The sequence below is a fragment of the Silurus aristotelis genome, assembly GCF_946808225.1.
Source record: "Silurus aristotelis genome assembly, chromosome: 17".
Taxonomy (NCBI): Eukaryota; Metazoa; Chordata; class Actinopteri; order Siluriformes; family Siluridae; genus Silurus; species Silurus aristotelis.
This window is the reverse complement of record NC_139590.1, coordinates 19,835,378-19,854,367: the sequence shown is the minus strand read 5'-3', so window position 1 is coordinate 19,854,367 and position 18,990 is coordinate 19,835,378. Positions and strand designations below refer to the sequence as shown.

At 40.6% G+C, this 18,990-nt stretch overlaps 1 protein-coding gene across 1 annotated transcript; it reads right to left on the bottom strand.

The window, feature by feature from the left end:
• Positions 1–257: 257 nt before the first annotated feature.
• Positions 258–18,005, bottom strand: nsfa (N-ethylmaleimide-sensitive factor a). Its single transcript, XM_083566016.1, has 22 exons — positions 17,856–18,005; positions 14,082–14,167; positions 13,692–13,791; positions 13,201–13,240; positions 12,932–13,098; positions 10,277–10,384; positions 9,987–10,062; positions 9,756–9,911; positions 9,440–9,639; positions 9,176–9,341; positions 9,006–9,080; positions 8,318–8,505; positions 7,554–7,649; positions 7,295–7,451; positions 6,317–6,450; positions 5,685–5,751; positions 5,506–5,585; positions 3,668–3,802; positions 3,309–3,422; positions 3,141–3,196; positions 1,050–1,544; positions 258–990 (listed from the first exon to the last, which is right to left on the bottom strand). Exons 1-21 carry the CDS (start codon positions 17,865–17,867, stop codon positions 1,529–1,531), a joined length of 2,229 nt encoding a protein of 742 aa, XP_083422142.1. The 5' UTR covers positions 17,868–18,005; the 3' UTR covers positions 258–990; positions 1,050–1,528.
• Between the last annotated feature and the right edge of the window lie 985 nt (positions 18,006–18,990).

The following is an 18,990-nucleotide window of genomic DNA, read 5'->3' as shown; positions in this document are numbered from 1 at the left end:
GGGTTCCCCAGTTTCTCGCATTGTCCCCCCCAAAAAATTATATCGGACCTTCTAGACCTGCCTAGATGCAATTTAATGGAGTTAACGAACCGTAATGGAACAGTGAGCTTTCCTTCTTCCCATTCTGCAATCTCACATCCTTTATGAATCTATGAATCTGTCCAAGATGAAGCATTTACATGAGATGATAGGTTATTCGTTCCCAGAATGCATCTGGAGACGTCCTAATCTGCACAGTAACGCGAGTCGAGTCATGCTTTTCGTCTGTGCGTGTTTATTGCAGTAACACATCATTAATATTCACAAACATCATTAATATTCAGAACATCACATCTGTAAACTTCAAGCACTAATCACCGAGCAAAGTACACAAGCCAAATAAATTACTCATTGCTGATGATCAATACTAATAAAATATTTATGCACACTGAAAAACATAACGAGCCCCATACACACTCACACACACTGGATTTAGAGAGAGACAATTTTTATTTGAGACACTCCTCAAAGACACACACACACACACGAGTTTGAGCTGGGTGTATGAGCCATTAGTTAATCGAATGTTTCCCCCCCATTAACACCACCAGTCACAGTACACACATCACACAAACTGAACAAATTTTGATCTGCGTTTTGTCCCATAATCTATAATATAGTTCAGAGAGCAGATCGGTAACTAAATCATGCAGATATAAATAAACAAAAGCCCTAGCGCTGATAAACTCTGATGTGTAGTTCAGCCAAAACTAGTGCGTTAACATCACTATCTAGCTAAAAGCTAATGATTATAAATTAGCTAGCTGGCCTAAAACATGAATCTTTCAGTAACAGACGATACAAGTGTTAGCAAACATTTGTGATTTTGTTTAGTCTTTTTTAATGTACATTAAACATTTGGTGCACGGCAGGGGGTGAAGAGAGAGTCTGGAAAGTTCTGCTAATTCGCACTCTTACATTTAACCCGATCATCTGTTTTCATTTTTAATTCTGTGACTCGTTCTGCGGATTGGATCATAATCGAAAGGCCTCTGGCGCAGTCAGTCGGCTCCGGTCATATAGAACGTTCTATCACGTTCAACATTTTCATCCTGATTAAATCGCTCTCTCACGCTCGCACACACACGTACAGCACAGTGTAACTCTAAACCACAACTTAGCCCACTACACTTATAGTCATAAGTATAACAGGACATCGTCTGTGTGTGTGTTACAACAAGACAACGCACTCAGAATTTAAAATTGTACTCGCGTATCATACACCTGCATGAGGCTCTCAATAAATATATATGAATATGACACATTTACACACACACACACACACACACACACACACACAATACGGAATATTGTGTATAGTGAGGGGTTTGTACATTTTTTTTTTTTTTATTATGTACTGTATTAAATATTTAAAACAGCAGCTCACGAAGCACAAGACGCTACACACACACACACAATGGTGTGTGTGTTTGAAAAGGGGGGTAACGTTGAAGGGGTGTACAGCAAGTCGGAGCTCCACTTCGAACTCTTAGAAGCTGCGATCTCTGAAGAAAAAGAGAGAAATGGTCATTTAGTGTGAGCCCCTCTGTTTATATACAATTTCTCTGTCTTGAGGAAGGTATTTAAATTAGTTCAACACATTGTCATTCTGTAATACCTAAAAATGTACGTGTTGGAAAATTTCTTAGGTGTAAGTGGAATAAAATTTTTGGGATGCTATTGTTGATTCTATCAGTATCAGGGTTGTGGCAAAAGCGTTACCAGTCTGAAATAGAGGGAAGGGGCGGGACTTGCACAGACTGTCAGTAAGTATCTGCTGTGTTGTTGTTGTTTTTTTGTTTTTTTTTGGGGGGGGGGGTAACGTTATGATCAAACACTTAAACACAACTGACTGCTAAGCGTAATGGGTGTAGGTCGGCGGGTACAGTCTTAAAAATATGGTGGTATTTTGAATACCTTATCTGTACTGCATAAACACTGGCTAACTGGGGTATAAGCCCCAGTGACTGCAGGTAGACCTTCCTGACTGACACAAGCAAATAATTTTTACATTAAATTTAACTTCATATTTCCTTCACTATATCTCGTAGTTGTGTTGTGCAGCCATTACAGGAAGACCATGCAGCAGCCGTCAGCCTGTGCTGTGCTAATGAGAAAGAGTGGAGCTCAATGATTGCTGGATGGACGTTCTAATAAGGCAGCAACCACCCAGGGACAGAGATGATTGCAGAAGGTAATAAAAATATATAAAATTGTGAGTAATTTATACTTAATCTAAAGGAATAACACTTCGGAGCTAAACTGATGTGCACTCTAATTTGATTGCCAATCAGCTACTCAACCGCACTGCAGTTAGTGCTCCGAGCGTTCAGTATTTATCACACAACAAGGAACTAATTGGATTATAACCCACCAATATTACTATTTCTAATAAAGCTACTCCTAAAAGCACAGCTCTTCTGTGATTCGCTTGTGATTAGTCTTACCAGAGAGCAAGGGAGATGTTAAATTCGGATGTGATCGCTCTCATCCAGCCTAATGATTTAAGACGTTCACAAATAAAAATAAATACAATTTAATTAAAGGAGCAATAAAATGGAATAAAAAATGCTGACTAGGCTTTCCACTCATGAACCAGTCGAATTCATTCTGTCACTAGGCATACTTCTTTGAGGCAGAGCTAATGTCTGAGCCAGAAACAGCTAAACAATCCTTACGCGAAAAATAAAAAGACAAAAAACGGGATTGTGGACGACGATTCACCTAATAGCAAACATTTTTTATAAAACACAAAAAGTATTGGGACACCTGCCTTTTCCACACACATGTGGTTCTTCCCCGAAATGCAGTAAAACATGATGTATAGGATATCTTTGGAAATGTTCCCTTTACCTAAATTAGGAGGACCAAACCTGTTCCAGCATGACCAGCTCTATAAAGATATGGTTTGGAGTGGAAGATCTCCAGTAGCCTGCTATAGATCTCTGACCCTATTGAACAATGAATTGCATCGCTGATTGCACCTTAGGGTTCCTCATTATTTGACTTTTGTACCACCCTGTGGGAGTGACATTATTTCTTCAGCTTCTAATGTCACACTGTAGAAGATTATATATAAATATATCTCAAGAAATACTCACGCTCCCTCAGCCCGCAGCAGAGTGAGGAATTTGCTGACACGATACGCCGGATCCATCTGCACATGAACACAAGTGTATTTTCAGTCACACTCTATAGCATGCAGGGTTTGCGTGTCTGATATTCATGGACTGAAGTTGATGAAAGGTTTATGAATGACATGATCTTACCTGCAGTGACATCTCGATAAGCATGAGAAGTTTCTTAATTCCAATCCACACTCGCTTTCCTTTGACATCCCGGGCGATAGTCGCTCTCTCTGCGTCCGTGAAGCTGCCCAACAACTACACACGTAGGTTAAAAAAAAACGTGTTAACTCTTGTTAACCGGTTCTTCCCCACTAACCGATTTCTTGCTATTGCATATAATCTCCTACGTTCTTCATCTAGTAGAAGAAACCACTGTATTTTTCTTGTGTTTTCATGCAACCTGATACACTTGCTTTCTTTGGTGTACATGCCCTCAACCGTTTCTTTCACATCCCTCCCACCCAGAGCGCAACTTATTATAAAGTGGGATAGTTAAAGACCTCTAGCGCCTCCACCAGGTGTTCCCCGGTGTTGATGTTAGGGATGTGTATGGTGGTGCTGAAGGCGTCGAGCATCTCCATCTCCTGCAGGACGTCTTTACGACTTGTGGTGCCAATGATCAGCAGCTTGCGGCCCTGCGGACGTTAATTACACGGACATCTGTGTTAGACACACACTATTCAAACGTACACGATATATACAGTGAGGAAAATAAGTATTTGAACACCCTGCTATTTTGCAAGTTCTCCCACTTAGAAATCATGGAGGGGTCTGAAATTGTCATCGTAGGTGCATGTCCACTGTGAGGGACATAATCTAAAAAAAAAAAAATCCAGAAATCACAATATATGATTTTTAAACTATTTATTTGTATGATACAGCTGCAAATAAGTATTTGAACACCTGTCTATCAGCTAGAATTCTGACCCTCAAAGACCTGTTAGTCTGCCTTTAAAATGTCCACCTCCACTACATTTATTATCCTAAATTAGATGCACCTGTTTGAGGTCGTTAGCTGCATAAAGACACCTGTCCACCCCATACAATCAGTAAGAATCCAACTACTAACATGGCCAAGACCAAAGAGCTGTCCAAAGACACTAGAGACACAATTTTACACCTCCACAAGGCTGGAAAGGGCTACGGGGAAATTGCCAAGCAGCTTGGTGAAAAAAGGTCCACTGTTGGAACAATCATTAGAAAATGGAAGAAGCTAAACATGACTGTCAATCTCCCTCGGACTGGAGCTCCATGCAAGATCTCACCTCGTGGGGTCGCAATGATCCTAAGGAAGGTGAGAAATCAGCCCAGAACTACACGGGAGGAGCTGGTCAATGACCTGAAAAGAGCTGGGACCACCGTTTCCAAGGTTACTGTTGGTAATACACTAAGACGTCATGGTTTGAAATCATGCATGGCACGGAAGGTTCCCCTGCTTAAACCAGCACATGTCCAGGCACGTCTTAGGTTTGAGAATGACCATTTGGATGATCCAGAGGAATCATGGGAGAAAGTCATGTGGTCAGATGAGACCAAAATAGAACTTTTGGGTCATAATTCCTCTAAACGTGTTTGGAGGAAGAAGAATGATGAGTACCATCCCAAGAACACCATCCCTACTGTGAAGCATGGGGGTGGTAGCATCATGCTTTGGGGGTGTTTTTCTGCACATGGGACAGGGCGACTGCACTGTATTGAGGAGAGGATGACCGGGGCCATGTATTGCGAGATTTTGGGGAACAACCTCCTTCCCTCAGTTAGAGCATTGAAGATGGGTCGAGGCTGGGTCTTCCAACATGACAATGACCCGAAGCACACAGCCAGGATAACCAAGGAGTGGCTCTGTAAGAAGCATATCAAAGTTCTGGCATGGCCTAGCCAGTCTCCAGACTTAAACCCAATAGAGAATCTTTGGAGGGAGCTCAAACTTCGTGTTTCTAAGCGACAGGCCAGAAACCTGACTGATCTAGAGAAGATCTGTGTGGAGGAGTGGGCCAAAATCCCACCTGCAGTGTGTGCAAACCTGGTGAAAAACTACAGGAAATGTTTGACCTCTGTAATTGCAAACAAAGGCTACTGTACCAAATATTAACATTGACTTTCTTAGGTGTCCAAATACTTATTTGCAGCTGTATCATACAAATAAATAGTTTAAAAATCATATATTGTGATTTCTGGATTTTTTTTTTTAGATTATGTCTCTCACAGTGGACATGCACCTACAATGACAATTTCAGACCCCTCCATGATTTCTAAGTGGGAGAACTTGCAAAATAGCAGGGTGTTCAAATACTTATTTTCCTCACTGTATATTACAGAGAGGTGTGATTGTACATACATGAGGCGGTGCTTTCTTTAGTAAAACCAGCAGCGCTTGGAGGACGAGGTTAGAGAATCTCGGGCCAATGGGGACGTAATCTGTGGATAATTAGTGATGCTGTTTTTTCTTTCTCTTTTTGAAATTTTTTTGCAATAAAAAATGTAAAGACTGACCCAGAGAGTGTGTGTGAGACTCACCCAGCAGGCGCTCAATGTCGTCCACGACCACACAGCTGAGCTGCGACTTATAAGCATCATCAAAAATCTGTATTGTAAAACACATACACATACATGAGGTTGTATAAGATGAGACCAATAGTGTTAACAGTGTGTTACTTGGGTCAGACTTACAGATTTTTTTTTTTACTTCTAACCATATTTCTTTTTCAGAATTGATTCTCAACTACAGCCTTTGCTTTTTATCTCAAGTTCACGCCTATATTCTAATTTTCCTTTCCCCTTTCTTTCTCATTCTTTCACCTCCTTGTTTAAGGAGTCTACATCCATCAGGCATAACATTATGACCACCAGACCCGTCGAGCATTAACAGCATTTACTCCTTCAGCCTTCCTTGGACCACTTTTGATAGATACTGGCCATGGCAGACTGGGAACATCCCACAAGAGGTGCAGTTTTAGAGATGCACTGAGCCAATCGTCTAGACATCACAATCTGGCCCTTGTCAAACTCGCTCATGTTCTTCCACTCGTTTTTCCTGCTTCTAACACATCAACTTTTAGGACAAAATGTCTCTTGCTGCGTAATAAATCCCACCCAGTAACAGGTGCCACAATGAAAAGACAAGACATATATTTCCGATGATGGCAGACCTTTTTGATTGCTTGACATTTCGAAATCTCAGAGTAGCCAATCATTTTGTCAGGGCTGCAGATCTTAATGAAGGGGAACTGCGAATCCTCAGAGATTTTCGCAGCTAGCGCTGTTTTCCCACTGTGAGGAGGACCTGAAGAGCAACACACACAAAACACAAAACGCGCCCATCGCTGTTAGTAGTCTTGAGATGTTGTGCCTGGCATGTCTAAAACAGAGTCTCAGAATTAAAGATAAAGCATGAATACACCTGAAGTACACCTGAACAGTGCATCACATCAGGCTCCAAAATTTACAGAGGAGATTACATTGGGTATAAGAGTGAATAAAGATTTAAAAGCAAATATTTAAAGATGTTTACAGTAAGTCTTAATAAAAAGAAAAAAAAAATCCACCCTAAATACTTTGTATAAATATATTTATAATTTATAGTGTGAAATGACTTCTTGTAGCATTCTTTTACCTACATTTTAGGCTATTTTCACCCTTTCCTGTATTATGGTTTCTGTTTTCACAGTTTGCTATAATACGCACATTGCCGCTTGGCTGACTGGATTATAGCGTTTCGGCTTTCATTGTAATACACGCCAACCTAATACTTGCAAATGCGTATTGGAACGCCGAGTTTAGCGTGTGCACCAACGTCTCGTGTTCTTCTACAATGGATTTCTCAATATGACATTGAACCTTGCTACAGAATGGTGAGCGAGAACGATGGTGGAAATCTTCTGTTCTCTTGAATGCCATTGTTACTGTATTAGCAAAATTGTCGCGTGTCATCAGCATATCAGACCAAAGGCTGACTTCTGACATGAATAATAAAAATACAGAAAAAGGAAAAATTGCTATGATGTGATGAACAGAAACTTCACCACTTAACTATTTGCTTGATTGTACTGGAGTCTTATCATCATACACCTTTTTTTTTAATATCTCTAAATAAAAACTTTAATAATATATTTGTCATCTATCCAGACCTTCGAGCAGCACAGCCACCAGCGGAGTTCTGTCGCTGTTCTTGGTTTGTTGAACGAGCAGCTCTCCGTCATCCAGAATGTGACTCACCGGATCGCCCCATTTAATGATACCGTTCATAATGTAACTCGCGTAGTCCTCCTGATTCGTACCAAACGCCTGAAACGAACAATCTCAACATCACAAAAACTGTTGAAAGCTATTCAGGAAAGGAAAAACAGACGCGGATTTGCCAAAATCGTAATTCCACGTTCTACTCACAGGTTTGATGTCGTTGTTTAGCGATCCCATAAAATCGTCTCTGCACACCTGCAGCTTCTCGGCTTTCTCCAGGTCTACTTCCACAGTGGTCGTGGCCTAAACACACACACGAGAGAGTTTATATACTCAATAAACCTATAGGTCACTGTGAAAGATCCACATACATTACAGCTTTGGCATAAACACAGCCCCAACTGCTGTGTAATTACCTTAGGAATAACATGGACCAGAATCACTGCACGTATCGTTATGGGTTATTGCACATGTTTTAATGACAGGAAATTTTGAAAAAAGATATTGTCCAGTTGCTAGGCAGATATTTAGTTTGGACATTAAAGAAACAGACATAGCAATGAACAGTGCACAGAAAATGTATAATACTTTACTTTTTTTTATACAATTACAAAAATATTTTTTTTTTAATGTGTGATTGTTGATTTGGTACTTTTTTTCTGTAAGATGTTTTAGCAATTTTTAGAAGGAGTCTGCAGTGTCAGGGGTTCGTATCAGCCCATAGAAAGACTTTTAAAAATGAAGAAAAGTGGAAGAACAGAGAGGCTGGTGAGAGAATGACGTTATATCTTCTATAATGTGAGTGACCTACTATAAATGGTGATGACTATAAATAGATAAATGGGAACCCCTATGTCGATTGTCCATAATCAACATACTGGTGTAGGCAAATGTTTGCAATTATAGAAGGAGAAACACTTGGGTAGCTTTTTATAGCATGTTTTAGTCCTCATTGAGACTATCATGCTAACCTTGATGTGCCGGTTCATGGCGGTCGATTGGGCAGCTCTCACTAATCCCTCAAGCTCAGCACCACTGTAGTTCTTTGTTTCAGTTGCCAGTTCCTTCAGATTTACGTCCATTGCTAGCAGTTTAAACTCGCGCATTTTAGCCGTGTGAATGCTGAGGATCTGGAGACGACCCTTCTCGTCTGGCAGACCTGCAGGGACGAGAGAACGAGACAAGGTGAGTAGAATGATATGACCGAAGTACGGAAGGGGGGTGCGAAAGAATTCAAATTCAACAGCAAAATTGTCAAATGTCAAATTTACTGTATTTGAACATGGTCCTGCCGTATTTAAAAAGCAAAATTTATTTTGTATCTCTGCTTTGTCATCATCAATGAGTCGATCAAACACCTCGGGTGGGACATGCTATTCAGTCATTGCTGTTTCTCCTTATTAGCCAGGTAATGAAAACACAACTGTGCAGAGGTCTGAGTGACCTTTTGGCTTTGAAATATCACACCTTGGCTCCGTGTGCAATTGTGTGCTTTCAACTGTGTGGCATCAGTTTGTCTTTTGTCTCAGCCGTGTCTTTGTATGAATTTGGTCGATAAAATACATGTAAAATCATAGAAGTTTCTCTGCCCCACAGTGGAAAGTTAACTGCCGTGATTCAACATGGGTAAAAAAAAAAAAAAAGTTATAAAGATCTTACCGATCTCCATTTTTACTTCAAACCTGCCAGGTCTCATCAGCGCATCGTCTATTAGATCAGGTCTGTTAGTCATTCCTGTACAGTAACAACAGAAACAATGGTCAACAAACCGATCCAATAAAATCAGTGTGCTTGTAAAATGTTAAATATTATAGTGCAGTGTCGTTTACCTATAACAAGGATATTGTTGAGTTGCTCCACACCATCAATTTTGGACAGCAGCTGGTTGACCACAGTGTCATGGACCCCGGTGCTGCTTGCTCCTGTACCACGCTGCTTACAGATGGCATCCAACTCATCGAAAATGATAATGTGCAGCCCGCTGTTAGCACCCAACTACCGCAGACAGAAAGAAACATAAAGATGGTATTGATATACCCTTGGATGTCATCTGAGTAAATGTGGGCATGTTTGTGTATGTATTTGTTTCCTACCCTCTTTTGCTCCTCCTCAGCATCAGCAAACAGTTTCCTGATATTAGCCTCAGACTCTCCAACGTATTTATTAAGAATCTCTGGTCCGTTCACGACTTTTGGCTCGCGGGCGTTCAACATCTTGCCGATCTGTCTCGCCATCAGAGTCTTACCACAACCGGGAGGACCGAAGAGGAGAATTCCTTTAACATGCTTGCATCCTACAGAGAAGGGAAGTCAGAGAGAGCACACTACAGTCATTACTAACACATCTACAGTGTGTGTGAGGAGGGGATCTACAGCTGGGCCTGTGATGTAATGGTAAGACAAGCTGTACCCATCTGTTCCACGATATCAGGTGGAAAGACTCGTGAGGCGAATGCTCTTCGGAAGATGTCCGAAAACTCTTTATCCAAGCCGCCGATGCCCATGCGCTCAAAGTTCCAGTCGGGATTGATAATTGTCTGACGCGCCTCTTTGGTTTTGGCTTTTCCTGAAGGAAAAGGAAATCTTTCAGTGGATAAGGGTCAAGCACACGTGTGAACGGTCTTCATAAAGCAAAACTTACCAACAAGGGAAAGGGAGGAACTCTCAGCTTTCTCAAAGATCACCTGACTGTTTCCTACTAACAGACCAATCTCAATCTGTACAGATACAAGAAAAAATTTTTAAAAAAGGGATTGCGCTGTAGTTAAACAAGCAAGGTTGGTCCTATGGTTTAATAAAAATACTAATGTAGCTGGTTAACATTTCTGGTTAAATTTGGTTGATGGTCAGGTTTTGAAATATTTTATTTGTCTGTAATATAGAGTTAAATTAACAGGTGCGCTAAACAGACGAGTAGACTGATAGGTACACCTTTTGTTTTTTTCCAGTCGCTGTCTCTCCCTTCAGTATGCTTGCATCCATTGCCTCAATGTCCTTCACCATCAGGCCGAAGAGTTTATCACAAAAACTAAACACCAACTACACACACACACACACAGAGTAAGCATATACAATACTGACAGTAATGCTTGACCATAAATACAATAATGTTCAAGTAGCTGTGATAGTAATAACTGCAAAAATTATAGTTTACTATGAGGTTTCCAAACACTCATTATTTCACTTGCTGAAATGCTCAAATGCTGTAAAGTAAAGATGCTTTAAAATTAGATGTGTTAATAGTTAATTTGGATCAATTAACAAAATGTAAAGTTAATGAACAAAAGAAATATCCAAAACAATATTTGGTGTGACCGCCTGTAAAGAAGGTTGCTGTACTTTGATCAGGAGATTGCACTCGCCCCAGTGTTTCAGTAAAAACACGGCACAGGGTTCAGAACGGTCAAACGTTTCTGGGTTTATAGATTTGACCGTGTGTGTGTGGTGTGATGCTTGCTGTCGTCTGCCAGCTGCTGTTTTACCGGTTTTACCATGCTGTATGCCAGCTGCTGTGCACTATGCGGCAAGCGGTGCACTCTGGTAACCTATCATGAATGGTGAACTGTAAAATCTCCCTCTAGTGGTAAAGCATGGAAATACATCCAAAGGAAAAGGCTTTCCTACACCACCCTTCGCCGGCAAAACAGTCAATTTCTCTAAGTTTTTAGAAGGAACTTGACAGGTAGGTTGTTTCACCTGAGAACTAAGTATAGATCTTCTGTGGATGTAGGCTGCCTCAAATCCCTCGGTCTCTTCATGAACTCCAAGACAGACTCAATGATTTTGAGATCAGGACTCCTTGTTCTTCTCTATGCTGAAAATAGTTCTTAATATCATTAAGTGTGTGTTTGGGGTTGTTGTCCTTGTATAGAATATATTTGGGGCCAATCAGGCACCTCCCTGATGGTCTGATATGGCTGGAAAAGTCGTGTTAGGGAGTTTTGCTATCCAGCTCGAAGGACCATATAAGGATTTTCACTATCTGGTGTGCGCTGATCAGGGGAACACAGGATTCAGAACACTCGACTTTACTGGGTATAGGATAGATCGTATATGAGGTGATTCTTGCTGTCTTCTGTTCGTTGCTGTTCAGTAGGTTGCGTGATGCAGAATGCATGCTGAAAGGCCACCGCTGAATGGTCAGTGCTGAGTGACAGGTTGCACGATGTCGGATGGCCACTGGTCTATGACGACTGCTGCCACTGGTCAATGACGACTGCTGCTCGGTGTTCTGGCCTTCTATACTCTTGATGGAGGACGGTGTGATGTCATTGGTAGCTTGTCTTTGCTTGGTAAACTGCATGTCTGCCTCTAGTGGTGAAGCGTGGAAACACAACTGAATAGGAAACCTTTCCCACAGCCGTGTTCCATAACTTTTGTCCATATAGTTTAGTGTGTATATACTGATTGAAATTCACATGATTTTAGTAAATATATATGAAAACATGAGTAACTTTGTTAACATGTATTAATACATGCCAAAGTTGCATTAATGATTTGTTAAAATTGCAGTGAATAATGTTAGTTAAGGCACCTTTAGCATTTAAATTTCTGTAGTAATAATGATAATAATAATAATAAATAACATATTTTTTGAACTTATTTTTTCCTAAATGCAGCTAATTTACAGTAAATCCCCCCAAAAAAGCACCCATTATTTACTGTCACTTCCCCTCCTGTTTCATTTCCTGGTTTTTGCATTCAACATGCCCTTGATAAACTTTCTTTCGGCTTCTCCCGTTAGGACTCGCCACAGCGGATCCTCTGCACGTTTGATTTGGCACATGTTTTTACGCTGGATGCCCTTCCTAACGCAACCCTCCCCATTTATCCGGGCTTGGGACCGGCACTGAGAGTGGCTGGGGTTGGTTAACATGCCCTTGATAATTGTTGCTATATTGATCTGGGCTAAAAGGCCTGCTCTGATTACGCTCTGCTTATGAGTTCTGTTCCCATTAATGCTTCTCATTATTGCATCTTCTTCATGTTTATACTCCTGTGTGGTTAAAATTTAAAAGATGTTTTCATGTTGATTACAATTTTACTTCATTTTCTCCCCCTAGTCCTATCCGCCTTTGTTTTGCCTGCTTTTTTTTTGTCAGGATTACGGACAGAGACCATCACATGCCACATCACTGATTCACATTCACTGTTCATTTACGCTCGTATACAGTCTCACGTTTCAACACACTCTTTGTCTCGCCAGACTTGTTTGTCTTTCCATGCTTGTTCTTGTTTCCACAGTCCTTCATGCTCACATCATGGTTTCTATATTACTTTTTTTTTAGGTTAGAGCATAAACTTCTACGCAGAATGTGAAATTATGTCTAAATGATACCCATTTCTCACCCAAACAATGAAACTAAAGTCTGAAAGCTGACCTAATAATGCATGGTGCCAATTAAAATAACTATATAAACAAAAGAATTCGAAAAGCACTATTTTTTGCTGTAAAATATTTGTGTTCTCAAAATCTGTTTGACCATAATTTGACCATAATTTTTGTTACCTAATAATGCTACATAAATATAATATTAATAATTGATGACATAAAGTAATAAATGTACTATATAAAACATTTTGTACCTGTTGCCCCACGCTGAAGGCCTGGTTATTGAACTGCTGAATGAATTCGCTCGCCATTTTATCGGAATCGTACGGTGATGAGTCGGTGCTTTTCTTTTGCAGGAAGTCGATCTCGATCATCATTGCACCGATACACTGCTTTGATTTGTCAAATGTATAATTTATTACTAAAATAAAGAAAAAATTTTCACAATAATCACTACATATAAAGTGCACAGAATTATTCGATTCTTATTATTAAGTATTGTTAACATTCGAATTATGCGTACCGTCCACTTCCTGCCCAATGGAGAGTCCGGCCCATTTCCTCTGTCAGAGAGATAAAGTGCAATGTAAGTACCTGTAACTTTTATATAAACATAAGAATTTGACAGCACAAGTTGTTGTGAGGAAAGTTACTCGTATTTAGATTCGGGTTACGCAGCTGCTTGAGTCAAATTTCGGGAAGTTACTCGCCAAATTTTTTTGTCCATATAGTGTCATTTGAAAAGTACCACTGTATCGTTTCAACTATTATAGCAGGTTTTGTATTATGAGATTAGAACTCTTCATGGATCAACACATTCAACACATAAGAGTTAATAAAAAAGTGAAGAACAGAGCCATGATTAAAATGGCTGATAAGCCCTTGAGGTAAATTGTAAAATGAATGCCTTTCTAGGCCTCTTGAGTGGCTCAATAGTAAAGTGTTGACCTCTTGTGAGCCCGAATCCAGTGGATTTGAGTATTTTGTAGGAAATATGTTTGTGTGTTTGCATACTTGTGGCAGGCTGAATGCTATAGTCCCGGGTGTGACCGTGTGATGAACCTTCGCTGTGAAAACAAACTTGTGGTTTGGAGTTGTTTTGACAGTCACATGCCTGCAGAAAGAGGAAAATGATACACTTGATCATTCAGTCATCTTTTGCAGATACCAAAACAGGCCTGGGTATACACCTTGGCACTATGCACATACATCGGTTGATAATTTTTGTTTATTGTTCTAACTATTCCACATATATGGAGATCTTGCATGAAAAAATGCATAAATGTAAATTCAGGATCATCATGGTGCTGCCCACAATTAGTCAATTATACTTTCTTCAGTCCATAATATTATACCAGTCTTGTGTTATAATAATGTGGTATGTTATATTGCAGTAATACTTACTGTCCAGACTGCAGATCCTTCTCACTCACCACTGCACAGTTTGTCAGCGACAGCTCGTCAGTGGGGCATCGCGCCGCCTGCATCGTCTGAGAGAGACACAAAGAAAAAGGAATGATGGAGAGGTGAGAAAGTTGTCTCGGTTTTTTGTAATTAAACCACAATTTCATCACTTTCACACTGTGATTAACTCTATTGAATAGTAATACAACAAGTAAAAAAGGGCTCATATTAATTAACATCAGGTCTGATGCTTTGTCCAAAACCACACCCTATATCCTCTATGGCACACTGCTGCACAATTTTGTTGCTATGTAAGCTGGGGATATAACAGAATCTTAGATACAAATACAACTAGGAGGTAGGCACTATGTGAAGACACATTTTCTTCCCAGTTTGTTCACCACCCTATCATATGACAACTTGGGAGGGTGACAGCTAAAATGTGCGTTTTCCTCTTTGCTTGGGGGGGCTTTGTATATCATCCTTCCTGTCCAGAGAGCAAAGGCAAAGTACTCCCTTTTTTATTTATTAATACAGCCTCCTGTAATTGCAATATGGATTATATTAATTAAATACTGCTCAAAGGACCCCAAACCCAAAGTTCCAGATCCCAAGCTACTCCAAACTGAACTTAGATGTTTGCTTGATTGTCTTCAGATCTAAAATGTAACTCTTTGGGCTGACCATCAAGTGCTTTGTCTGGCAAATGCCCAGTTTTGCTCATCATCATGTTAATAGCATCTCTATAGTGAAGCATGGTGGTAGAAGCATCATGCTTTGGAGGGTGCTTCTCAAAGGTAGGGTTATGGAGACTAGTCAGGATTGAATATAAAGTATGAAATACAGAGAAGTCCTGCTCCAGACTGGGGTAGTTCAACTGGGGTAGAACTACTACAGCAGCACAAATCTTAAAGCCAAAACAATGCTGGTGTGGCTCCAGGACAAGTCGGATGGAGGCGTATTTTGTAAACTGATGGAGAGGAAAATCATTAAGGCATAAATGCTTGAAATCCCAGAAGAGAGAAGTACTGCAGTAATGGCAAACAGCCAACCTCTCCATTAACCGTCCTGGTTCTGCAGCCTAACAGGGCCATATCACGACAACCATTTACCCTTTCTACTCCTACCTACCATGCTCTGATTTAACACCACTATACTCCACATTATCTTTTTCACACTCCATCCGGTCACCTCCATACTCCAACCTCTAAGCTTTATACCTCATTCTGCCTTATTAAATACAATCAGCTTTACATACATTAACTCTACAGTATATACTCTATACTCTGCTCGATCATCAATTACAACATTCCTATTTTACCTCCATACTCAACATATTCATCCTAACATTATCATGTGCCATCAAATCCATTCTCCACGCTATTGGCTGCACATTTCATCTTATCCGACCCAGTCCTCGAATATTCTTTTACATTTACATTACTTTCTATTGTCTCATTGATACAGCTGAGTAATTGAATTGAGGGCCATGCTTATGGGCCCAACAGTGGCAGCTTTGAGGTGTTGGAAATTTGAACTCATGGCTTTTTTTGATCGGTATGACACTGTTCTGTGCACAAAGCGAGCTCCATTAATGTAGAGTTTTTGTTTGTGATGATACTGCGCATGTCTTGTGCTGAAGCATTTACGGTGGCGCTTTTTTTGAAAGCGTTGAGCTGTCAAAATGACAAAAAAGAAAAATCACGAACTTTTCAGCTAAAACAGAACAGATATTATTAAAAGCTCAAAAATAGATTATGGAATTAGAGGACCCCTTAATTCAGACATTGAGGTGGCAACGTTTCACTCAGAACATTCAATGTTTTAACATTAAATGTAAACGTATACAGACACGTATTATTATTCGGTTGGGACAAAGTGCGTCTACACGAGAGAAATGATAAAAACTTATCGATGCCTATAATTACTTCCTTTACGTAAAAAGTTAGTCGTACAACGTGGACGACGTTTATCTTGTATTTGGTGACGGGGTTGGAGCGAGTGTTGTGATGTTCAGAGCTCCTTGTCGGTGTCCGAACTGCAGTGGTGAGAAACTGAACAAATCCAAGAACCCACGAACGTGCATGGGGAAAGAAAAAAATCGATTGCTGTGTTCCATCATTACTTATTAAATACAATATTAAATGTTAGGAAGTTTTTCTCTCTAGTTTGAAGGACCATATAAGGATTTTCACTCTCTGGTGTGCGCTGATCAGGGGATTGTACTCGCCCCAGCGCGTCAGTAAAAACATGGTACAGGATTCCGAACACTTAACTTTACTGGGTTTAGGATAGATCGTATATAAGGTGATTCTTGCTATTTTCTGTTCGTTGCTGTTCAGTTGATGCAGAATGCATGCTGAGAGGCCACTGCTGAATGGTCAGTGCTGAGTGACAGGTTGCACGATGTCGAATGGCCACTGGTCAATAATGACTGCTGCTCGGTGTTTTGGCCTTTTATACTCTTGATGGAGGACGGTGCACTGTGATGTCAAGGGTAGCTTGTCATGGTTTGGTAAACTGTATGTCTGCCTCTAGTGGTGAAGTGTGGAAATACAACTAAATAGGAATTCTTTCTTACAATATTACTTCATCAGTGAAGTGTGTAGCGGTGGAACGGAGTGTGAGTTTGAATGCTTAAATGATTAAATCTGTCGCATCTGAGCATCACGAATAAACTAGAATATGCAATTCAATGGTTCTATGGCAGTTCCAAAGACAGACAATGAAAATTCTGCAATAGGGTCAGTTTTTTTTCTTTCTTAGAAAATCTATTGACAATGGCGATATGTAAACAAAACATGTCACTGGACAAACATCCTTAACAACAAACCAGTTTAAGGGATTACATATTACGTTTACCAATGACGTAACGAAAACGTACACATTTTCTATTGATCGTGTGTCTTTCGTCAGAGAAAAACGTGTGTTGGAGAATACGGCTAGTTCGAGACGATTTTATTGAGATCCCACACACTGAAATTGCTCACTGTAATGAAAAGATGTAATTTTACAATCAGAATGTAGATCCTTCCAGAAATTAAGGCGTTGATTTTGTGTGTGTGTGTGTGTGTGTGTGTGTGTGTGTGTGTGATGGTGACATCCAAATAACACTCATACACACACACACACACACACACACACACACACACACACACATGCTGATTTGTTACTTAACACACACATCAGAAGTGTTCAGCAGGACATGGTTACATAATAGGGATTTGTTGACTCAGGTTGTATCCCAATCCCGTTGATAGTATACAGCATAGGTGACATATAAGGCTTAGGGCGTTAGATTTGGGACAGAGCCATGGATTGCGACTAAAGCAAATCCCAGAGCTGTGAATTAATAATTGATTAAGAATTTTTCATAATTAATTATCCCCGGCACGTGACGTGATCAGCACAAAATGGCAAGCGAGCGCGCGACGGTAACGCATCAGCATCGCCTGATTTAGGCTGCGGATGGACACGCGCACACACGCACTTACACACGCACATACACACGCATTAAACGTAAAGATCAAGAAAACACCCAAGTGACAACATATTATAAGGTCGTTTTTGCGATTAAAGCTGCTATGTGCCGTCAGGAGCCGCACTTCCAGAACAACTCGTCTTGCGCCTTTGCATCCGCGCGCTCACGTCTGACCTTCCCGTCGCACCCGCACGCACCCACGCGCGCACTCAGACTCGATACATTTCTGCAAACCGGTTTTACCCCACACACTGATGAGGTGTAATATTGTGAGGTGAGGCTCTGTGTCTTACCCGGGCCGCCATCTTTGCGTTGAATGAGTCTTCGTGCTGCTCTCAATGCGTTATTTCACTTCCCACCCCTTCTCCGGTATAACCCCCGCCCCACCCCCACGGCGCTCTGATTGGATAGCGGCCGCACGCGGAGAGGCAGAATGTCACCCTGAGCTGTCAGGATTCATTTGCTCGATTTGGTCTGATAAGATTTTTTTTTTTTACGCAAAAATGCTATCTTTTTTTTAGTATGGCATGACAGATATAAATAATTTTTTTTTTTTTGCAATGCATTGAACCAAATGTACAACACTTAAAAAACAAACAAAAAAAGGCTTTTTAAAGGTGAAAAGGGTAAAGGGGGCTTTTCTTACTTGTCACATTTACATTACAGCACAGTGAAATTTGTTCTTCGCATATTCCAGTGCGGTTAGAAACCTGAGGTCAGAGCGCTGGGTCTGGCATTAAACAGCATCCCTGGAGCACAGAGTGTTAAGGGCCTTGTTCAAGGGCCTACGTGTGGCAACTTGGTAATACAGGGGCTTGACCTCCACCATCAGTAACCCAAAAACCTCTTAGCTATTACTTGTCACATATACATTACAGCACTATGAAATTATTTCTTTGCATATCCCAGCAATGTTAGGAAGCTGGGGTCAGCCAAGATACAGCAACCCTGGAACTAAGAGGGGTACGGGCCTTGCTTAAGGGCCAAGGAGTGGCAGCTCTGTGATTCTGGGGCTTGAAACTCCAACCTTTTAATCAAAAACCCAGTGCCAGTGAGCTACCATTTCCCAGGTTTCCCAGGGCCATGGAATTGTTCAGGGCATTTTACTACATTAGTCTCAACACTACAGTATAGTTTCTACTATAGGTTATAAATGTATATAAAAGAAAATGAAATCAAAAGTACATGTTTAATGTATGTATATATGTATATATGTGTATGTATCTATGTATATGTATGTATCTATGTATATGTATGTGTATATATCTGTGTGTTTGTGTGTGTGTGTGTGTGTGTGTGTGTGTGTGTGTGTGTGTGTGTGTGTGTGTGTGTGTTTTGTGTGTGTGTGTGTGTGTGTGTGTGTGTGTGTGTGTGTGTGTGTGTGTGTACAGTATTTTTATTCACAAACCTTCTGCACGATGCTGGTCG